Source organism: Pelophylax lessonae (genome assembly GCF_965119305.1).
Source record: "Pelophylax lessonae genome assembly, chromosome: 5".
NCBI classification, from domain to species: Eukaryota; Metazoa; Chordata; class Amphibia; order Anura; family Ranidae; genus Pelophylax; species Pelophylax lessonae.
In genome coordinates, this window is record NC_138772.1 from 139,579,720 (window position 1) to 139,600,630 (window position 20,911).

Sequence of the window (20,911 nt, forward strand, 5' to 3'; positions counted from 1 at the left end):
ACCTGGCTTTTTCATCCAGTCTGGAGTGATGTCCTGATCTAGGGAGGGTCTGTGTTTTACCGAATACCTTCCACTTCCAAATAGACTTTACTGTGCTTCTAGGCATTGATAAAGCCTTTAAAAAAATTTTTGTATCCATCTCCTGACTTGTGCCTGTTCACCACTTTATCCTGGAGATCTTTTGCCAGTGCCTTGCCATCCATAGTTGATCGTTTGCTTCAGTTGCACTTTCAGGGACTGAAATGCTCCAGGAAAGCTCTTTTCATGCTGAGCTAATCAAAATGACCTAAATAGATACAGTTGAAAGTCAAATGGCTTTGTGTGCCATCGAGAAGGCGATTAGCTGCACCTGGATTGCGTTTATAAGTCATTTTTAGGAGGGGTGATCCTATTTCCAACTCCGTGATTCCGTTTATAAACTTTAATAAAAATGTTCTGACATTTTTATTATTATACAGGATTTATATAGCGCCAACAGTTAGCGTAGCGCTTTAGAACATGAGGGCAGACAGTACAGTTACAATACAATTTAATACAGGAGGAATCAGAGGGTCCTGCTCGTTAGAGCGTACAATGTTGGTGTTCAATCTTTCACTTGGATATTATAACTTGCACTGAGTAAATACAGCTGGATCAAACAAAAGACGTGTATCTTCATTTCAGGCTCTAAAGCAACAAAATGCAATTTTAAAGGGGGAGGGGGGGGGGGCGTGATTCTTTTCTATACCCACTGTACAGTGACCTTCCGGTTGCTGCTCCAGTGGGTTCCCCCTTCTACACACTGACCAAAAGGGGTCATTTACTAAGCACCTCTGACAATTAGAGAGCGCATATTTTTTCATTGAATGCTTCCAATTCTCTAGTGGGACAAGGTGGAGAGCATGATTTTATCTGTCCCTCCTCTCCACTTGAGCTAAATCAGGAAAAGGCCTTGTACTCACTGACAAGCGAGCGACCCCCTGTGTTTAGTGTACAAAAGGGAAGCCTCTGGAGCAGTACCCAGATGATCACATCTAACATTGTACAGTATGTAGCACAGGTCATTGGATACATTCATCAAGCAAAGCTGTACCAATGCAAGTTTGCAGACAAGTCCATTTCTGGAGTTCTATTTACACAGGAAGAAGGAGAAGGCCCCCCTTTTCCATGACTTTGTCCAGATAATATTGATGCGGAGGCAGACCAGGAAAAGAAGGCAGGCCAGAAAGAGAAATCTCCTCCAACGTGACCAGAAGCATTTACATTTAACATAACTTTTTTCTCAGCTCTATTCTCCATTCCACCCAAAGAAAAAAAAAACAAAAAAAAAAAAAACACACACCTATAGTTTGGGCTGGAGTTAGCCATTAAATATCCTCTGAATTATAAATCATATATGTTATAATTATTTTTACCCATTGGTCCATTTATATTAGCCTCTATTACATAATCCATCTTGTAACGGATACCTTATTGGGCAATTCATCCAGTGCTAAGATACATCATCTAAGATAAAATGCATCATATAAGATACTATGATACATTATGCTTGATATGATGCATTATGTAAGATGCGAAATGCAAATAACTGCAATTTGACAGAATACAACATGCACCTTTTCATATAAAATTAGGTTAATGGTTCTAAGAAAAAAAAAAGTAGCGATCTACATAAATAAAAAAAAAAAAAAAAAAAGTCTTAAAAATGACTACTGATGGAATTGCTGTCCATTACAGGCGTCATGGGCCGTAAGATGGGGAGGGCCAGCGTAACTTGCACACATGCTGCTTTCCACTGCCATTACAATTTATGTCTGAGGGAAGAATGCAACCTTACTAGGCAGAGTTCAGGAGGACAAGAAAACAGTTAGGGGAAATGAGAGCTCTGTAAACATGAAGAGTAAAACCCTAATGAATCACACACTTAAGCTAAAGAAAAGGATTGTAAATGCCATGTTCTGCCTACCGGAATACGATTAATAAAGTTATATTGCAAAGCAACATACGAGGAAGAATTTAGGAGGCGAAGCCTGTAGATGGGGGAAATAAAACACACGGGAAAAACGGGTAGATTTGGATGGATTCCAGTAAGGCTACAAATTCAAAGTTGGCTTGTTTAGCACACAAAAGGACAAGTAGTTGGTAACTATTTTTCAATCATTAAATGCATATTATATACATATACAAGACCAGGAGCCAAGTCCTGTTTTGCCCTCCTTGTGAGCTGGACTTCAGGGATTTTTTTTTTTTCCTCTGTCATGGTATTTTACCAAAAATAAAAATTGCAGCCACCTTACATGAGAAGTCAAATAAATTTGTAAAGATTTGGAACCTCTGGATCTCAAATGACCTAGGAGGGAATCTTGATGAACCATCATGGTAACTCTAATCGGTCTTACTCTAGGATTCGGGGGCCTGTCCTGCAGATGGGGATCGGTTCTGGCCCAACTCCTCTTTTTCTAATTTTTTTTTTTTTTTGTTCATTCACACCAAACATCTTTTCCCTTTTGTGTTCAGTTTGCAGCAAGCCTGCAGCCTCTCTGCTGTCATCTTGGTCACTTGGGTTTTTTCCTGCAATTTTTTTCTAACACAGAACGGTACTTTTGATGGAGTCACATGAAGTCTTTCACATTCATCCATCTTGAATAATTAGCCCTCCATATGCTGTGTCCACTGGCACCTATTTTTTGCCTTTTCTGGTGGGACTAACTGCTTTTCCCTTTTTGTTCTGTATTGTACCAGAGCCTAGATGTCATTTTTTACCTGTATAAGCTTTCGATCGCGTCTGGATCACTGTTATACAGTTTTGCTCCATTGTACATAAGCTGTATTACATAAAAAAAATGATGGCTTGATGGCTTGTCAATTATGCATAATAAAAACAGAAATCCTTTTATGACTGTCATTCTGAATAAGATTATATATATATATGCAAATACACAAAATATATACACACAAATACGCACAAAATAATGCGTTCCACGTTCCAATCATACACAAACATTTGGGTTTACTCTTGTCCATTCAATAAAGATATTTTTTTAAAGAAATTTTATTCATTTTACCAATTTGTAACAGAAAATTATTCAGTATCAACTTAGAGGTACATCTCACAGTTAAGATTCTTGCAATTACTTATAAATCTGTCAATCATCACAAATGATCTTTCAGCCTGGTCGTATGGAAGGATGTGGCCTCCTCCTCGCACTATAACCTAAAAAACAGAAAGAAAAATCGGCTGTGTATAAATGTTTTTTTAAATGTTAAAGTTTGCAGAAATCAGTCTTACAAAAAAAGAAAATTAATTTGTAAACTTAGGTCATTTACATGTACTGTATATCACAAAGATTAGATTAATAATTCAATCCAATGCTTACAATTAAATAAAAACCCTTAAAAGTATGATCATTTGTTTAAATCCTTGGGATACCAGTGGCGTCACTAGGGTTGGTGTCACTTGGTGGCGAAAAAAATGGTGCCCCCCCCCCTTAGTCTGCCACAGTGCTCTGCCATGCCGCTGTGGAGTGACCGCAGGACACGAAATAGGGCACTAACCTGTCACAGTGCTACTTGATGGGGTCACCCCTCTGGCGGGTGGGGTTGCCACCTTAGCCATTTAAAACTGAACACATTAATTACACAGATTCTGTGGCTGATTACCGTGGGAAATAAACTCGCTTGTGAGTTATCTGCATTAAATTAATCTTGGTGCCTAATCTGCATTAAATTAGCCTCAGATCCTGTGCAATAGGTGTTCGGTTTTAAAGGGATGAGGTGCCAACCCTACTGGCGGGCGTTAACCAGGTGAGGTCCACACCCCTCATTGCGATGCTACTCTGGGATACTACACATTTTGTAAATTCTCTTAAATGTTTATAAAAGATTTTCAATAGCCCTGCTGATGTCTCCTGTTTTGAATTGTATTGTAACTGTACTGTCTGCCCTTATGTTGTAAAGCGCTGTGCAAACCGTTGGCGCTAAATAAATCTTGTATTATAATAATAAATAATAGGGAGTATGCTTGGAAAAATCAAATGATAGATTTAGGCTATGTACCTGACCACAGAAAACAGAAGTGTGTGTGGCTCTAGTCAATGTTCGGCAGACTTTTTTTCTGCTCGGCAGACTTTTTTCTGCCCTGCTCCTTACATTTCTTAACTGAAGTTTGTCAAGTCAGTTGATGTGGACAGAGCCAACTTTAGAACACAGGGTGAAACAGCTGGTGGGCAGTCAAAAATAAATATGGATCAGATAAGGAAGGCAAAAGGTAAATATGAATCAGAGGAGGAAGGGACACCTGCATCACTTTGATCTTTCTCCTAAGAAATACCCCTACTTCCCGTGTTTTCAGGGCTAGGACAAGGGGGGCACAAGGGGAACAATGCCGTGGCACAGTGCTCTACTGTGGAGGGGGTACACCAGTGGTGAAACTAGTGCCAGGCACCAAAGGTATGTGCCCACATTAATTGCAGGCTGTCCCAGGTCTCCACCGCCAAGATCGTAGACAATGCAGAAGCCGACATTTCTCCCTGCCCCAATGCCTGTTAGAAGAGAACAGTTATCGTCAGCAGGTTTACATGGGGGAATAATAAGATTTGTGCTTGGGGGGAGTTTTGCAAGCAAGAGCATTCGTACTGGGAGGGAAAGGTGGTTAAAATTAGAAGGGTTGATAAAAAGGAGGGTTTGCTGGGAGGAGCGATATTTTTATGGAGAAGAAAGCACTTGTGCTAAGAGGATTGGGAAATGGGGGGGAATGAGGATTTGTGCTGAAAGGAGGGATTGGGAGAAGATATTTAAGCTGTGGAAGTTGTTTTGGGGGGTGCGGGGGATTTGTACTAGAAGGGGGATTTAAAGGGGCAGAAAAGGATATGTAATAAAATGGTGTATTAGGAGGGGATGCAGGTTTGTGCTAAAAAAAATGGATTTTTGTAAAATCTTACCGTAAAATCCTTTTCTCTTAGCTCATTGACAGACGTAGTCCTCTGTGATACAGCACCTTCGGGTTATGTTGCCTCCACAGGAGTAGGACTAGACAGGAAATAAAATGCTCTGGCCACACCCTAGGGGCAGTCCCTGAGGGTATATCCTCTCTCTGCCACAGCAAATCAGTTATGTCACAAAAGCAGTGTTTAGAGAATTTAACCCAACCCAACTCAAAAACAGAGGGGCGGGTACTACGTCTGTCAATGAGCTAAGAGAAAAGGATTTTACGGTAAGATTTTACAAAAATCCATTTTTCTCTATCGCTCATTGACAGACGTAGTCCTCGGTGATACAGCACCTTCGGGACGTCCCAGAGCAGTATCACAAATGAGGGGTGGGAAAATGGAAATCAAATCCAAATCTAGAAGGCCCAACCGGTGCCAACTAGAAGTTTACAATGCTCAACCTTAATGATGAGACTCAACAAAAAATTTTTCAAACAGAAAAAAACCCTCGAGGTAGACCACCGGTCTCCTGAAATTGCGGCCTGCAAAACCTTGCGGCCAAATGAGGCATCCGCCGATGCCATGACATCAATTTTATAAAATTTTGTAAAGGTATGTACCGACGACCAGGTGGCCGCCTTACATACCTGGACCACTGACGCCTGATGGCGAAAGGCCCAGGAAGTACTGAGCGCTCGAGTGGAGTGCGCCCTAACAGGGAACGGAGGACTCTGACCCTTAATAGAATAAGCCTGTACCACCGTCTGTCTAATCCATTTGGCAATAGTCACGGCAGATGCAGGCAACCCCTTTCTGGGGCCATCCGTGATCACAAAAAGTGAATCCGTCTTACGGAACGATTCCGTAGCCTTCAGGTATACCCTGATTGCCCGAACCACATCCAAGGAATGCAACGCATGTTCCCGATGATGATTGGGCTGAGGACACAAGGAAGGTAGTACAATATCTTCATTCAGATGAAAATCTGAAACCACCTTAGGAAGAAAGGATGGCTTAGGATGGAGTACTACCTTATCCCTATGAATCACCAAGTATGGGGACTGGCATGATAAAGCAGCCAGTTCTGACACCCTGCGTGCAGAAGTGATAGCCACCAAGAAGGCCACCTTCTGGGATAAAGTAAGCAAGGGAATCTCCCTGATGTTTTCAAAAGGAGGTTTCTGTAGAACCGACAAAACCAAATTAAGATCCCAGGGCGGTAAGGGCGCGCGGACTGGTGGAGCCAGGTGCCGCACCCCCTGGATGAAATTGCGCACCAAGGACTTGGTAGCTAAAGGTTTCTGAAAGAAGATTGCTAATGCTGAAACTTGACCCTTGATGGTGCTCAAGGCTAGCTTCTGCTCAACCCCTTTTTGCAAAAAGGCCAATATTCGAGTCACCGAATAGGTACGTGGAGCAAATCCTAAAGATTCGCACCACGCGATATAAGTCTTCCATGTGTGATAATAGACCTTGCTGGAAGTCGCTTTCCTTGCTTTAATAAGGGTAGGAATGACTGAAGCTGACAACCCTCTGTCCTTCAGTACTTGGGTCTCAATGGCCAGGCCATTAAAACCAGCGACTGTAAAGCACAATGGTAGATTGGTCCTCAAGGCCGCAGATACTCCCTGAGACGCAGTTCCCACGGAACGTCCGCGACTAGCAAGTCCAAGTCGGCCAGGCCGGCTTGACGAGGCCAGCCTAGAATTCCTAGGACCACTGGCACTGACGGGATTTGAATCAGGCATCCCTAGAGCTATCTGGCCCCGACCATCCGACAAAGTCTGGTCGTTTTCTGTTCCCACACATTTATCCGACACCTGATTCCTATCAGGAACGGTGATCTCTCCTGGTTGAATCTCAGGGACCGAAGTCACCCGGCTAGAGGCTTCTTGGTCTGTCTGGTCAACCAGATCCGATTCCTGTGGGGAATTGAGACTAATCTTAGGAAAAGGTAAAGGAAAAGATCTATTCAGGGAACGGTGACTACCGCTCCCTGTAGTACTTAAATGTTGGAAGGGAAGAATCGCACCGGTAGTAGTAGTCGATGCTCGATCTAATGTCCTGAATACCGGTGAAAACGTCCCCCCACCCTCAACCCGGGTGGGGGCGCACCTTCAGGCTGTGTAATCCTTTGCTTCGGGTTTGGCTGAGTCGGTCCTCTGTTTGTCCGACCAGCCTTTCTTGAACCCTCCTGGAGGAGTCTTGCCTTTCCCGCTAGTTCCAGCCGGGCGTGCGAACCCTTTATGGGCGGTAAAGAAAGGTCCTCGCTTGTTGCGAGGTCCCTTAGCTTTAGCAGCCTGTGGCAAGAAAGTGCTCTTGCCCCCAGTGGCATCCTTAATAATTTCATCTAGGGTGGCCCCAAATAGGTGATTCCCCTGAAAGGGGAGATTCGTCAAGGTCTTTTTGGAACCTAGGTCAGCTGACCAGCATTTTAACCACAGCACACGTCTGAGAATTACCGCTGACATAGATGCATGCCCTAATAGGGGGGTAGCATCCAAGGCTGCGTCACAGACAAACTGTAGCCCTTGGATAATCTGTTCCATCAAATCAGATGTTCCCTGGGGGATATCTTTTCCCCTTAGGTCTTGGCGTACCAATCTCAGCCCATTCCGCTGACCCTATCAGGGAGAAGATAGTGCGGGACTCCGCTTCCATCTTTCGATCCACCGGATCCTTAAAGGACGAAGTGTCCTCCACTGGGATAACCGTGGCTTTATTCAGCCTGGAAATAGGTGGATCCACCACTGGTGGTACCGTCCATTTCTTAATGAGGGATTCCTCAAACGGATAGCGTCTAGCAATACGCTTGGAAATAGTAAAGGTACGCTTAGAATGCTCCCATTCTCCTTTAATTTTATTACCAAAACACTTGGGTACAGGAAAAACCTTCACCGTTTTGATGGGCTTGTTAGTACCAAAGGGAATCTCTGTTTCAGTTGCCTCTGCCGGTAAAACCTCAAGTCTTAAGGTTTCCCGCACCGCCACAACTAGTGCGTCCACCAATGCTTCTTCCTGAATTATGGCGGAAGAATGAACGTCCTCCTCACTGTCTGAGGGAGCTTTACCTGAGATAACAGCCCTTGCAGAGGGACCTGCAGCTGCAGTGAACGTCTCTGAATCTGAGTCAGAGGTGTCAGATAATATAGGGGTAGGCGGGGGTCGCTTTCTTGACCCCCGTCCGTGACAGGCCGCCTCCACCCGAGCCACCATAGACTCCAAAACTGCTGTAAATGCATCCATACTCTGTGCACCGGTGGGTCCCGTGGCCCCCTCAAGGGAAACAGGTGGGGGTACTTGTGTGGCAGGGTCCATGATTATTCCAGTAACTACCCGGAAAATACAATCCAAACTTAAATAAAAAAACTTTTTTTTTTTTTTTTCCAGACCCCCAGCGCCACAAAAGCCCCTCAGTGTTACCTGCTAGGGATCCCTATCGATCGAGAGAGAGAGAGAGAGAGATAGACCCCCAGGCTCACCACTTGATGCTCAGAGTTCACTGCAACAGGCTACAGCGCTGTCTTCACAAACAGGAAGTCTTTTAGCTGGCTGCCCAGGAAGAAGGGAGGCGGCTCCGCCCCTCTGCACGCCTTCCGGCGCCTCCCCTAGCTCCACAAGGTGTTTGGGTCACCTCAAACATGGCTGCCCCCATGCTGGAGACACGAGGCTACGCCAAAATGGCGGCCTCGTGCGATCTAGCAAACAATGGCGGCGGTTGTACCGAATAGCGGCGTGACTGCAGAGCATCACAACACCTTCTCTACATGGGGATTTAGCCTGGTCGGCGGTACCGGACCCTGGCGGACCGCATGGCCGTCGGAAGGCCTGCTATTGCTGGAGACTTGACTTGGAAAGCAGTCTACATGTCCGTGGCTTCTGACTGGTAGGCTACTTATATTATCACAGTAAGATTCCCATACTGCCACTGATTACAATCTTTTAACATATTTACAATTAGATTGTCAGCTCCCAAACCAAGCCTCCTGGCTTTTTGCACATAAAAATCACACTCAAAGTAGGGGGATCTGTGCCATGTTATAGGATAGAGGGGAACTCATCCTTACCATACAGAGAGGGGCCCGCGTTCACCACAAGACCCGTCAGGGGAAAAGGGGGAACATACTACTCACCATACCGGAACCAGGCGGGCACCAACTCCTGACAGTACCCCTCTCCACCGGGGCGGGAGGGCTGTCGACCAATACGGACGCCGTGACTCATGGTCCTTGGCGTTTCAGCGAGACGTTTAACTCGCAGGGTCAGTCCCTCCAGTGGGACTATGTCGCGACCGACCCAGCGCGGAGCTATGGCCTGCACGCGCTCGTAGGCTGAACTGGGGTGACCACCGGATCTCAACATCTAGCCAGTCACCCAGTTCAGCTTTCTTGCTTGAAGATCTCACAGGAACACTGGAGAAAAAAAGCTGTCTAAAAAATCTTTTTAAGAAAAAAATCCTGCCAGGACCGAAGATCCCAGCAAGGTATCTAGGTCCTTACTCCTGACTAGACAGAAAAAAACTGATTTGCTGTGGCAGAGAGAGAGAGGGAGGATATACCCTCAGGGGCTGCCCCTAGGGTGTGGCCAGAGCATTTTATTTCCTGTCTAGTCCTACTCCTGTGGAGGCAACATAACCCGAAGGTGCTGTATCACCGAGGACTACGTCTGTCAATGAGCGATAGAGAAAGGGGGATTGAGGACGAGGGAGAAATTTTATGCTAGGAGAAAGGATTGGGAAAATGGGGGTATTTGAGGATTTTATAGAGGATTTGTGCTGGGAGGGGGGACAGAAGGTATCCTGGGAGGGGGTATCGGGATGGAAGGGTGGGGATTTTGGTTGGCAAAGATTTGTACTAAGAGGGATGAGTGTTCAAATTAGTGCTGGATATTTGGGGGGGGGGGGGATATGGAGTTTTTATTAAACTGTATAGAGAAAATATTGCTTGTGGCAAAGACTTGGCACTCTCCTGACCCCTACATTGGGTGTTACACTCCCCTGACTCCCGTGCTCTTACTATTTTGTACTCCTGACCCCAACTGTCAATTGCATATTACTGACTCTTGCTCTGCGATTGTAATGTACTCCTTAACCCAACACAGAGTGCAGCACTGTTTGCTACATACCCTTAAAGCTAAGCAGTCCCTGACTATATTTAAATATATATATATATTTTTTTTTTATTCCAAAGTCTTTTATTGATATAAAAGTAAAAACATACAGAAGTTCTAAAAACCATTGCATTCCTTCTGTAGCATACATATAGAGATGGTAGGAATTAATGACATCTACGTGTTACATTCCTTATTGTCCCTGACTAATTTAATGAAGTTCTTTAAGGGAGGCTCAGACAAAATGTTCCCTCTGTCTTTTTTTACTGTGCACAAATGCATATGTAATACGTTTTTTAATAATTTTTCAGAAATTTATGTAGGCTTGTGAGTTTTTTAAACTAGGACCCTTTAGCCCTTCCCGCCATTTAACCATAGTGCAGATTTCAGTGGCAGGATTCTACTGATTCCTGCTGCTGTGATTGACAGCTGCCTGACAGGCTGTTGGCAGCTGGAGCTATCCCTGCTCATTTGCAAAGCCAGCGATTACTGCAGACATAAATAGTTACGCCAACAGCCTGTCACTGCAGTGTAGGGCTCGGCAGCTGCTGTTATTCACACACAGCTGTCAATAGCAGCAGGAATCAGTAGAATAGGAAACAGTTTGGCCAAATTGTTCACTGCATCGTGCACAGCACGCTGCATTTTTACCCTCCTTGAGGTTCCCCAGGTCTGTTAGAATCTTAGCAACATATTAAAATTAGTGAAATGAAAAACCAGTGAACTAATCCAACAACAGTCCTAGGTGGCTGTGTTTGCGCCTACACTTGCCCCCAGGGGAAGGTTTGTGGCCTCCAGGGTTTGGGATCCACATCTGCAGTGCATCTGATATCCAGGGTGAGCACTTCCCAAGTTCTCCATAGCTGTCAAAATTATGCTAATAAGCATATACATATAATCATATGTACATTTGTAAATTTATACGTATATATTTAAATTTTTGTAGGGCTATTGTCCCCCCCCCCCCATTTTCTTGAACTCCTGAGAAAGCAGTTCCGAACATGAAACATGTCGGGTGTGGTCTAACTTTATATGTCAACCCAATGATGTGTTGTGCTCTACAGCATGGGTATGGGTAAAACATAGCTACAGTTAAGCATCTTAATGGGTTAATTTTATCTTTGTTCGTATTGTACTGTAAATTGTATCTATATATATTTTTTTTCATAGAATATAATAAAGACTTTGTTTTTATATGACTGTTTACACCTGTTGATGGTACCAAGAAAATCCTCCTCGTCTGACCCCCCCCCCCCCTCTTTCTCCCTCCTTTCAGCCATTTGGCCTTAAAAAAAAAAATCATAAAAACAAGTCCTAATTCATGAACTAAAAAATCTAGAAAATTTGTATTTCATGTGCAATATCCCAAAAAATATAGGATGTGTGGTCCCATATCCAAGTGCAAATAGATGCCGTTCATATCCAATAAGTATAAGCAATCCAAGAAATAATTTGTCAATACATCCAGTGCTGATCACCACAGTGATATCACCCGTGATACAGGACAAGATTGGCTCCTTACCAGAGATAGTATGGACCATAATAGATGATAAACAGCGCATTAAAAATAACCAGGATGTCTTGCGGTCACTTCTCATCCTTTGCTGCAAGCTCTTCCAGCAATATAATGCAAAGCAAGAAAACATCTCATAGCGTAATAGTTTTAAAAAATCTGAATCCTTAATAATAGAGGTGCACTTACATATTTTCTACAATAGCTGGAGCGGTTTCCCGAGCAGGTGATCTCCAAACACTGGTGTTCTGGCAATCCGATAGCGTAATAGTGCCGCCATGTGTAGGCCCCCACCTGATGCATGTTTTTTGTGATCTTTTTGGATATTGCACATGAATTACCAAATTCTGTAGATTTAGTTAATGAATAGGGACTTATTTGTTTTTTGGATTTGATCATTGGTCTTTCATTTCACAAATTTTATGTTGTTGATTATTTATAAAATGTAATTTTGAATTAATTTCATATTTTTTCACTTTATAAATTGAGATTTTTTTAAATTTATATTTTAGTTTCATGCACATCAAGTATTGTATATTTTCTATTATGTTGTATTGATTCAGAGCCACACTTTGATTATTTATGCATAAACTTGGTATCACAAATTTTGGTGTAGGCTGCTTTTAGGTGTTAAAATCTTCTCCAGTGCAGAGTTTTATTTTTTTTTTAGTTTACAATCTTAGGAATGGTTGGTGGGGGGCACACTGGAAGAATCACACTGACAGGAGTGACTACAGCGTCAAGAAGGCGCTGAGCCCGATAGCTGCAGCAGGGAGGATTTTACACATTTCTTCCTCTCCTGCCTTCATTGCCAGTGGGCACCTCCCTGTGACGGAGTAAACAGGCCACCCCTTACCTTTTTAAAAATCGCTCCTTAAGTCCCCTAGCTTTTTCCCTCCCTTAGGGGTTCTTTACACTTGTAGTAGAGCCCTCTGAAGAGTAATCTGCAGTGGACGGCTTTTGCCTGCTCATAGCCTGCTTTAATCTCCAAAATCCCATCTCATGCCACTATTAGCCCCATTCCCGCCTCCACCCAGTAAAGGTGAGGCACAGTTTGATGCGTGTGATAGTAGTGTAAAGCCCCATACACACGCAACGATTATCGGCCGACCGATCGTCCGACTTTTGTCCAGAGTTGTGTTTTGTTGGAATGTGCCTAGACTGCACACGAATTTTCTCACCCAACAAAAATCTACTTCAGAAGTGATGTCATGTGTTAGTTTGCTTTCTTTGTGTTCTTTCTTCACTGAGCATGCCCAGACTTGCGCATTCGATTTTTCCCTGTCGAAATCTGTACTGACTGCACGAAAATCGGCTGTGTTTTTACGGCAGACAAAAAATTTATAGTCTACACACCGACTTTTCGGCCCAAAAAAATCTGGAGTCGGTTGTCGGAAGCATCATACTAACAAGCCGAAAATCGGCAGAACGGTCGTTGGACGAAAATTCCCTGCCAATCTTCGACGCGTGTGTACGAGGCTTTAGGCTGGGTCTGGTTTGCTGTATGGGCATGACTGTAGTTAGTCTAGGTTTTTCTAGGTTAGTGTGTATGCAATTGGTGAAGATTTCTGTTGGCAAGAGATTGTGGAGGCACTTTTGGGGTTGATTTAGGATACAAGATTGCATGTTGGTTGGGTCATGTATATGCTATGGTTGCTGGTGTGGATAGCTTGATGGATAGGCATTTCTGTGTAAAACTGTATTCTATGCTCTGGATTTTTGGGGTCAAAATGTTGGAATAATAGAGTAAACTTTAGTCAAGTATACGTTTTTTTTCTATTGTTCCAGCTGTCACAGTGGGCTCGGTCGGGGCCTCTGCTTTCCCTCTGGGTGGTCCAGTGCCCGTTTGGCTGCCCCCTGCTGGCCTAGCTAGGGGTTGATTGGCATACAGATGTGGAATTGTATCCTCTTTGGACTGCAACGAATGTGTGAATCTAGCAAGATTTACAGATAAGCCTTATTATTCTGCAATAAGATTTATGTACTCTGAATTCAATCATGTAGTAAAGCACTGTCAAAATCATGGTTTTTACAGAGGTTTACAAAATTTCCCTGTCAGATATTTTGTGAAACGCGTCAGATTTCTGAAACTATGACTACCCACTAATGCTAATTGTTCAACAATGTGTTTTACTATGGTTGGATATTTTTAAAAGGATATTTTGTATGGCCACTGTGACCTTTTTTATGTACATGTAATAACATTTGTTTTTTAAAAAATTCCATTAAATTGTGCTACCAAATGTTTAACTACACAGCCGTTAAAGTCCTACATGGTTTTTGAAGGGGGTTTTCCTCCCGATTCCTTTTCCAATATCCTATTTTTGGGATGTGGCTGTGGACTAATGTTCCAAGAGCCGGTATATATGAGAATGATAAATATGGTAAATGATCTTATTAAACTTTTGAATTGTATATTGAGTGGAGGTGATAGGCCTCACATCAAATTGGCAAGAAGACATACATAGCAATAAAAGGTATGCAGGAATGAGGAATGAGATAGTGACAGACTACAAATCAAAACAAAAAGTATATGTAGAGTAAATGTACAAGTAGATATACATTAATATTTTCTTTGTAACACACAGAACTATAGATTCTAACAAGGCAAGAACTACACCATCTGGGGAAAAAAAACATTTAGAGAATGCAAACTAACAGGGTTTGGGAAGAAGCAAGACTGAGAAAGACTGCTAGACTGATGTGTACAGTTAGGTCCAGATGGGTTCCTGCAGGGGCAAAGAGGTCTACAATACAATTTATAACAGACTCAAAACAGAAAGAAGCGTGTGTGATTCACGATGCAACTAAATGTTACCTATAGACAATAGATGATTGAGATTCAATCTTTCTCAAAATGTTTTTTAAAAAATAACATTTTGTGGTTAGATCTTGTAAGAATCTGACATACATCTAAAGCTACCCATCTTTATGTTCAAAAATTAGTACAGCTGTGCAAAACATGAATACATACATTTCCCAGTGTTTTTTTCCTATAATAAGATTCCAAGTGGATCTACCAGAAATCCAGTGTGTCCCTAACTTCCCGTTTGCTTGACAACATATTCCTTTCCTGCTCCAAAATTCTAAGCAGTTTTGTCAGCCTGTCCTATTACCACCCTTTCTCTGCCGCATACATTTTCTGAAGAACAATGCTGCTGGCTTGACTCCCAAGAGCCTTCCCACACACCGTAGCCCTTCGTCAGATGTAGATCTGGGGAGAGTTTGCATCAATAGGAACAAAGCTCTCAGCAGTTGTCCCTGTAAGACTTTTACAAGGGAGTAATAAAAGCAGTTTTTTGCTACAGGCAAAATAAAATGAATACAGAAATGAATGGGATATGTACAAGGATTGCCTTTAGTCAAGTATCAAAATATGCAATATAAACTTACTTAGGAGGTACAGCCTACCTGTTACAGGGGTCTTTTTTTCAGTCTGATATTTATCCTATAAAATCCTGCTGAGCCAGCTGACTTTTGGTCAGTGTGTATGCCTGTCCAACAGAAGGCAGTCAAACGACAGTCCTTTGTCAAAAGGGACATGTTGGAAAACTTGTGTAATCTTGATGCTTTTAGTTTAGGAGGATTTTGAGGCAGTACAAGGGTATTTAGGGCTGGCTCACACCATATACAGTGCAGTGCATTTATAATCTGCATCAAAAAATCATGCACAGTGTTTTCCATGTATTCCAATGGCCCTAGTTCACACCAGTGCAGTGCATTTTAGTGTAGTCAACAAAAGTAGAAAATGCTGCATTATTACTGTATGGAATGCGGTAAAACGCATTGGAATGCAGCAAAAATGCAACCGAATGCACATGTCCCGAATTGAGACGACAAAAAAAAAAAAAGGAGGGGGAAAACACAGAGCGCAACAAAAAACACAAATGCAGAAATGTATCAGGAGCGCTGAAATTGTGTAGTGAAGCAGCCCTTAAAGTGGTTAAGCCACTATGTGATCTTTATACCATACCCATTGTTAAATAAAAACATGTATCCGATTTCTACCTGGTCTCACAGTGCCTCCCGGCGCTCACATGACTCCCGCTCTCTCCCCTCCCCGTCTGACTGCTCCAGCGGGCGGGGCCAAGAACTCCCACTGATGTCAGCCTGGGAGGCAGGGAGGAGAGAGCCAAAGATTCATGTGAGCACTGGGAGGTGCTGTGAAATCAGGTAGAAATCGGATTTTTTTTTTTATAACGCACAGACACTAGGACACGTTTTTATCGAACAATGTGGATGGTATAAAAGATAACATAGTTCTGTAGCAGCGGGGAGGGGAGCAGAGAGGCGCTAGTGAGAGCTGACAGGCAGGGAGGGGAGAGGGGGACAGAGGGAGACAGAGGAAAGATGCAGACCGCAGCGGATGACGGAGGCATGTAAACTGACCATGGTGTCAGGGCTCAGCAGCCATGGTCAGTTTATAGGGGGGAGGGCAGAAACAAGCAGGATCAGCCAGATATTACTGGTGTTACAGGGGGCCAAATTACACAGCACAACCACTATGCTGTATAACGTGCTTTAAGGGAACAGGATTTTTTTTTTTTTTTTTTTTTAAGGGTAACAAACAATTTAAAGAGGTTTTATTACAAGTTCAAAACCTTTGTTAATTTCCCTAGACCAAGTGTATGTAGAATGTTTCAATTTCTCTCCTGGTTGCCAAGTAACGTGGTTGGACAGTTCGCACCCCCCCCCCCCCCCCTTACCACACAGGTTTCCAACCCGGCTTCTAGCAAACAGCTGAATACATAGTAAGGGATGATGGAGGCTAGGTTCACAATTGTGCGGGTGGCAACAATTGAACTACAATATGGAAATTAATATAAGATTTTGGTCATAGTTATGGTATTAAGTATGCCTGTCCCAGTTTGGGACTGCAAAACTCATGTTCAGCCCCTGAGGGCTGCCTTCCAGGAGAGAAATCACATACTCTTCCCATAGCTCAGAGGTAGGGGTACTTTGCAGGGCTCTGGCAGGACACAGAGCCAATGTTGCGGGATGCAGTCTTGAACCTCCTGCTGCCTACTATACAACTGTTACACAGCCCAGTTGGGTAAACATACATTAAATTAGGTGTATGTGAACAAAGCAACTGCATGCTCAAATTTTAAAAAAATGGCTTTCAAGAAACCAGCAAGAGTTCAGCAAAAGCTGTCAAACCTTTGAAATGTCCTTAAAAAGCAGCTGCCAAATGATCCCATCTTTAACTTGTTAGAGCCAGCAGCCTGTAAACATCTCTCGAGCACTTTTTATACACCCACAAAATACACACTTCAATTTAAAAGATTCTCCATATAGATGAATGAATACTAAAGGATGGCTAAAATACCAATTTTAATGCAAGAATTCACAAACAAAATGTGTGCACTCTCAGATTTTACAGTTTGCTCTCTTGTAAACAAGGCCTCATTCTGTACATGGCTCTCCAAATCTGAGCTTTGTTCAGTCATGAGCGGAGTATATTTTTACTCTGCTTTTTCTAGTTCTGATTGAACCAAGATTTGCCTTTAGTCACCCCATTGCAGCTACCAATTCTTCACTGCAAGCTCACAGGGTGGCCATGGGTGACAAAGATCGCTCGGAATTCAGACTTGTTTTTATGAACCAAATTACTCTGAAGAGACAAAAAAACTTAAAGAGGAACTTCACCCATTTTGTATTTTTGGGAGGGGAGTGGGTATCTGGGTTTGACAGGTACTAGCTCCCACTTACGCCCGTATCACCTATGCAATCCAAGCAGAAGTTTAGCCCACCCCTCTCTCTGCTCACAGCCTCTTGGGACACATCACAGGTCCCAATAGGCTGTGGGACAATTCACACAGCACAGCGCAACCTGCGCATACACAGTGGGAAGCTTGCTGTGAAGCCGGAAAGAGTCACAGCTGGCTTCCCACAGTTAGCATGGCCCTGCCGAAGACTGGCAATGAACCAGTCCTGGTGAGGACAGTGCTAGATCACTGGATAGGCAAGTGTCTGGTTAATTAAAGTCAGCAGCTAATGAATAGTGAAAAATCCCAGAGTGGCTCTTTTTAAACAATTCCCGACCACCCACCGCCTTTTTACTGTGGCAGGGTGGCTAGGGCAGGCAAAACAACGTAGATCTACGTTGCTCGCCTGAGAGGAACTGGGTGGCAAGCGAGCACTGCCGCCGGCGCGTTCAAGCCCCCGATCGTCAGTGGGAAAGCCGGCGCATGTGTCTGGTGGCAATAGGAGCCACCTGACACCTCCCTGCTGAGAGAGGACGGTCGGCTTCTCCCTGGGATGATCGCAGAGCTCATTTGATCCTGCTATATAGTATCACATCTCTGTGGTCATCTCAGAAGCCACGCCCCACCAGTTAGAATCACTCCCCTAGGGTCACATTTAACCCCTTGATCACCTATACTGTTAACCTCTTCCCTGCCAGTGTCATTCGCTCCCCTAGGGTCACATTTAACCCCTTGATCACCTATACTGTTAACCTCTTCCCTGCCAGTGTCATTATTATAGTAACGGTGCATATTTTTAGCACTGATTACTGTAGTAATGTCACTGGTACCCCAAAAAGTGTCAAAAAGCAATAAAAAATTACATAAATCTTTCCCATAGGTAATAGACGCGATAACTTTTGCACAAACCAATCAAAACACGCCTTTTGTGATTTTTTTTTTACCAAAAATATTTAGCAGAAAACAAATTGGCCTAAAATGTTAAAAAATGTTGATTTCAAATTTTTTTTTCGGGAATGTTATATAGCAGAAAGTGAAAAATGTTTTGTTTTTTCAAAATTGTCGCTCTTTTTGTTTACATTGCAAAAAATAATACAGCGTCGCACAACCGCGCATTTTTCCGTTAAAATAACGCAGCGCCGAATCGCGAAATAGGGCCTGGTCATTAAGGGGGCAAATCCTACCGGTCCTGAACTGCTTAATGAGCCTTTTGCCGATGCTCCCAAACATGCCGAGAGCTTAAAGTAGAACTATAGGCAAAAAATTTTTTTTTTCCCCATTTTGGATAGAGTAAGGAAGGGTTATAACCCCTGTCAATTTTTTTCACCATCTGTTTCCCATGGGGAGATTTCCCTTTACTTCCTGCCCCACAGCCAAACAGGAAGTGAGAGGAAATCCCTGCATATTAAGGGAATTCTCTGGGGACCCCCAGATCACCAGAACTAGCGTCCCCATCAGAAGATTTCCCCTCTATTATTTTTCCAGGGACAACCCAAAATTTGGGATTTTCTTTTGCTTTCAATGATAAACAGGACAAATAGTGAGGGTGGATCTCCCTAACGGGGGCACAGACAGCAATAAAAACTGACAGGTGTTCTAATCCTATTCCACGCTATTCAAAATCAGTTGTTCTTTAATCTATTTTAGGTTTCTTGTGAAAAAAATCCCTAGTGACCGCCTGAAGAAACCAGTGATAGACCTAGCCCTTTTGAAATGCAAGCTTATGTTGATCATGCCTAATGAAAAGCTGGCCAGTATATTGAAATAGATCTGCTAGTTTTATTAAGATACCTGCATTAAATACCTCCAGCTTCTTCTTTTTCTATGCTCTGCTTCTCCAATTTTTTTCTTTCTCTTTCTTGATGCTACCTGGCTATTTCGATAGCACGCCTATGTAGAGCATTTTGCATAACCATGACCAGCGTCGGCTGGCCGGTGGGTTGTGGCAATATTGAGATACTATTCCCTTTTGGGTCCTCTGCGTAGGATTGTTGCATGCCTTTATAGAGTATTTTGTTGCTACATTGAGATTGCATTTTTCTTTTGCGATACTAAGTGCAGGTTCACACTATAGCGATGTCAGACATTGCATGTGATTCGCACCGCACAGCTATGCAAATCACATGTGATGTCTGTGTGATGCAAATTTAGGCATACAGATTGTATAGCTAAATTTGCATTGCATTCGGACTATATAGCTTAAATTTGCATTGCATTCCTCTACTCTGGAACCAGGAATTATAGATGAGAATTGCACCCAGGAACTAGATGACACTAGCTTACATGCAAACTGACTTTATTGTAAACTCACAGAATATATACCACACAAAATCAGAAAAGAGCTTGATTACATTACCCTAAACAATGCAAACTGTAAAAAGTAATATCAGTACATCGAATGAACAGCAAACAAACATACAGTAAGCTAATAAAAATGTATCAACTAACCGTGATCGAAATAACAGTAATGTAGTTAACAACTCGTCACCTAGACAAGCCTATGTGACTTAGATCAGTGCCCACCCAGACAGATCTCCAGAAAGACCCAGGGCTGTCAGCAGACAGCAGCAGGGGGGGGGGGGGGTAGTCTTTTCCCACTAAATACAATGGCTTGACCATTTGTTGCTACTTTTAATAAACTACCTTAAATTGACCTCTTGACTTGCATTGCATTGGAGATTGGTTGCTTCTTCCTTTTTTACCTCTACTAGTCCACTCCAGAAGGGAAGCTTTATTGCCCCTATTTAGAGAATGAAGCTAAGCTTTGCTCTCAGCATTCATAGTGTTGTCCATTATTAGAGAATGATCTGCTCTCTCCATGGGCTCAGAGGCTGAACTGAGCTCTCCAACCTCTGGCCAGGAGAAGCAGACAAAATCCCCGGTCTCCCCCATGGGCCATAATCAGTGGGTAGAAGGCTAGCCTCTAGTTCCCTCCAAGAGCCTGTCCCAGTTGGGTTTGTCACATTATTACAAGGCAACAGCACCGCTCCCTGCACAGCCCCCCTCCATCCCGCATTCAACGTGATAGCGCTCGCCTCAGTCAAGTTCATAGAGTATGAAACATGCGCCATCAACCATTCCTCATTGGTTGTCTCCTTGATTCAGTGTGGTCGGAAATTGGTAGAAGATGTGGTGGTGCGCTGCCACACACTAGATCTCGGCTTCAACAGTGCATAGAAAATAAATGCACTTATAAAAAAAAGAAAAAAAGGAAAATAAAAGACTTCCTCTTAACACATTTTATATTTTTTTTTTACTTCTGCATCGCTGTGTAGAGGCAACTAGAACTTTCAGCACAAAAACGTTTCATTTAAAAAATAATAGCGAACGTACTATTCATTTGTGTTTGTCCTGCTTACAAAGATAAATACTGAGAGGGGGATACATTTAAACAGCTGCAGACGTTCCTGGGTGTGTGCCAAACCATGCTAGACTGAGGAGGCCTCAATAGAGTAAAAAGGAGCATGATTTTATTTCCAGGTCCCAAACAGACAGCCAGAACAAACCAGCTCCAGCACTGGTGTGAAAATCAGCACCAAACTGTAATTACATTAGCATGCAAGTGGCAGAGATAATCACTCTGCAACCCGAACATGGATGGATAAAGGTCAAATGGGTAAATAGTGCTATCGCATTTAAATCCTAAAATTATATTTTCTAAACTAGGCTGCCAT

At 43.1% G+C, this 20,911-nt stretch overlaps 1 protein-coding gene across 1 annotated transcript in view; it reads right to left on the bottom strand.

The window, feature by feature from the left end:
* Nucleotides 1-3,027: 3,027 nt before the first annotated feature.
* Nucleotides 3,028-20,911, bottom strand: part of CPVL (carboxypeptidase vitellogenic like) — a 196,200-nt gene continuing 178,316 nt past the window's right edge. The window contains exon 12 of the mRNA XM_082259784.1: nt 3,028-3,193. Within this exon, the coding sequence (XP_082115910.1) occupies nt 3,077-3,193 (117 nt within the window). The 3' untranslated portion in view covers nt 3,028-3,076. The remainder of the gene's footprint in view (nt 3,194-20,911) is intronic.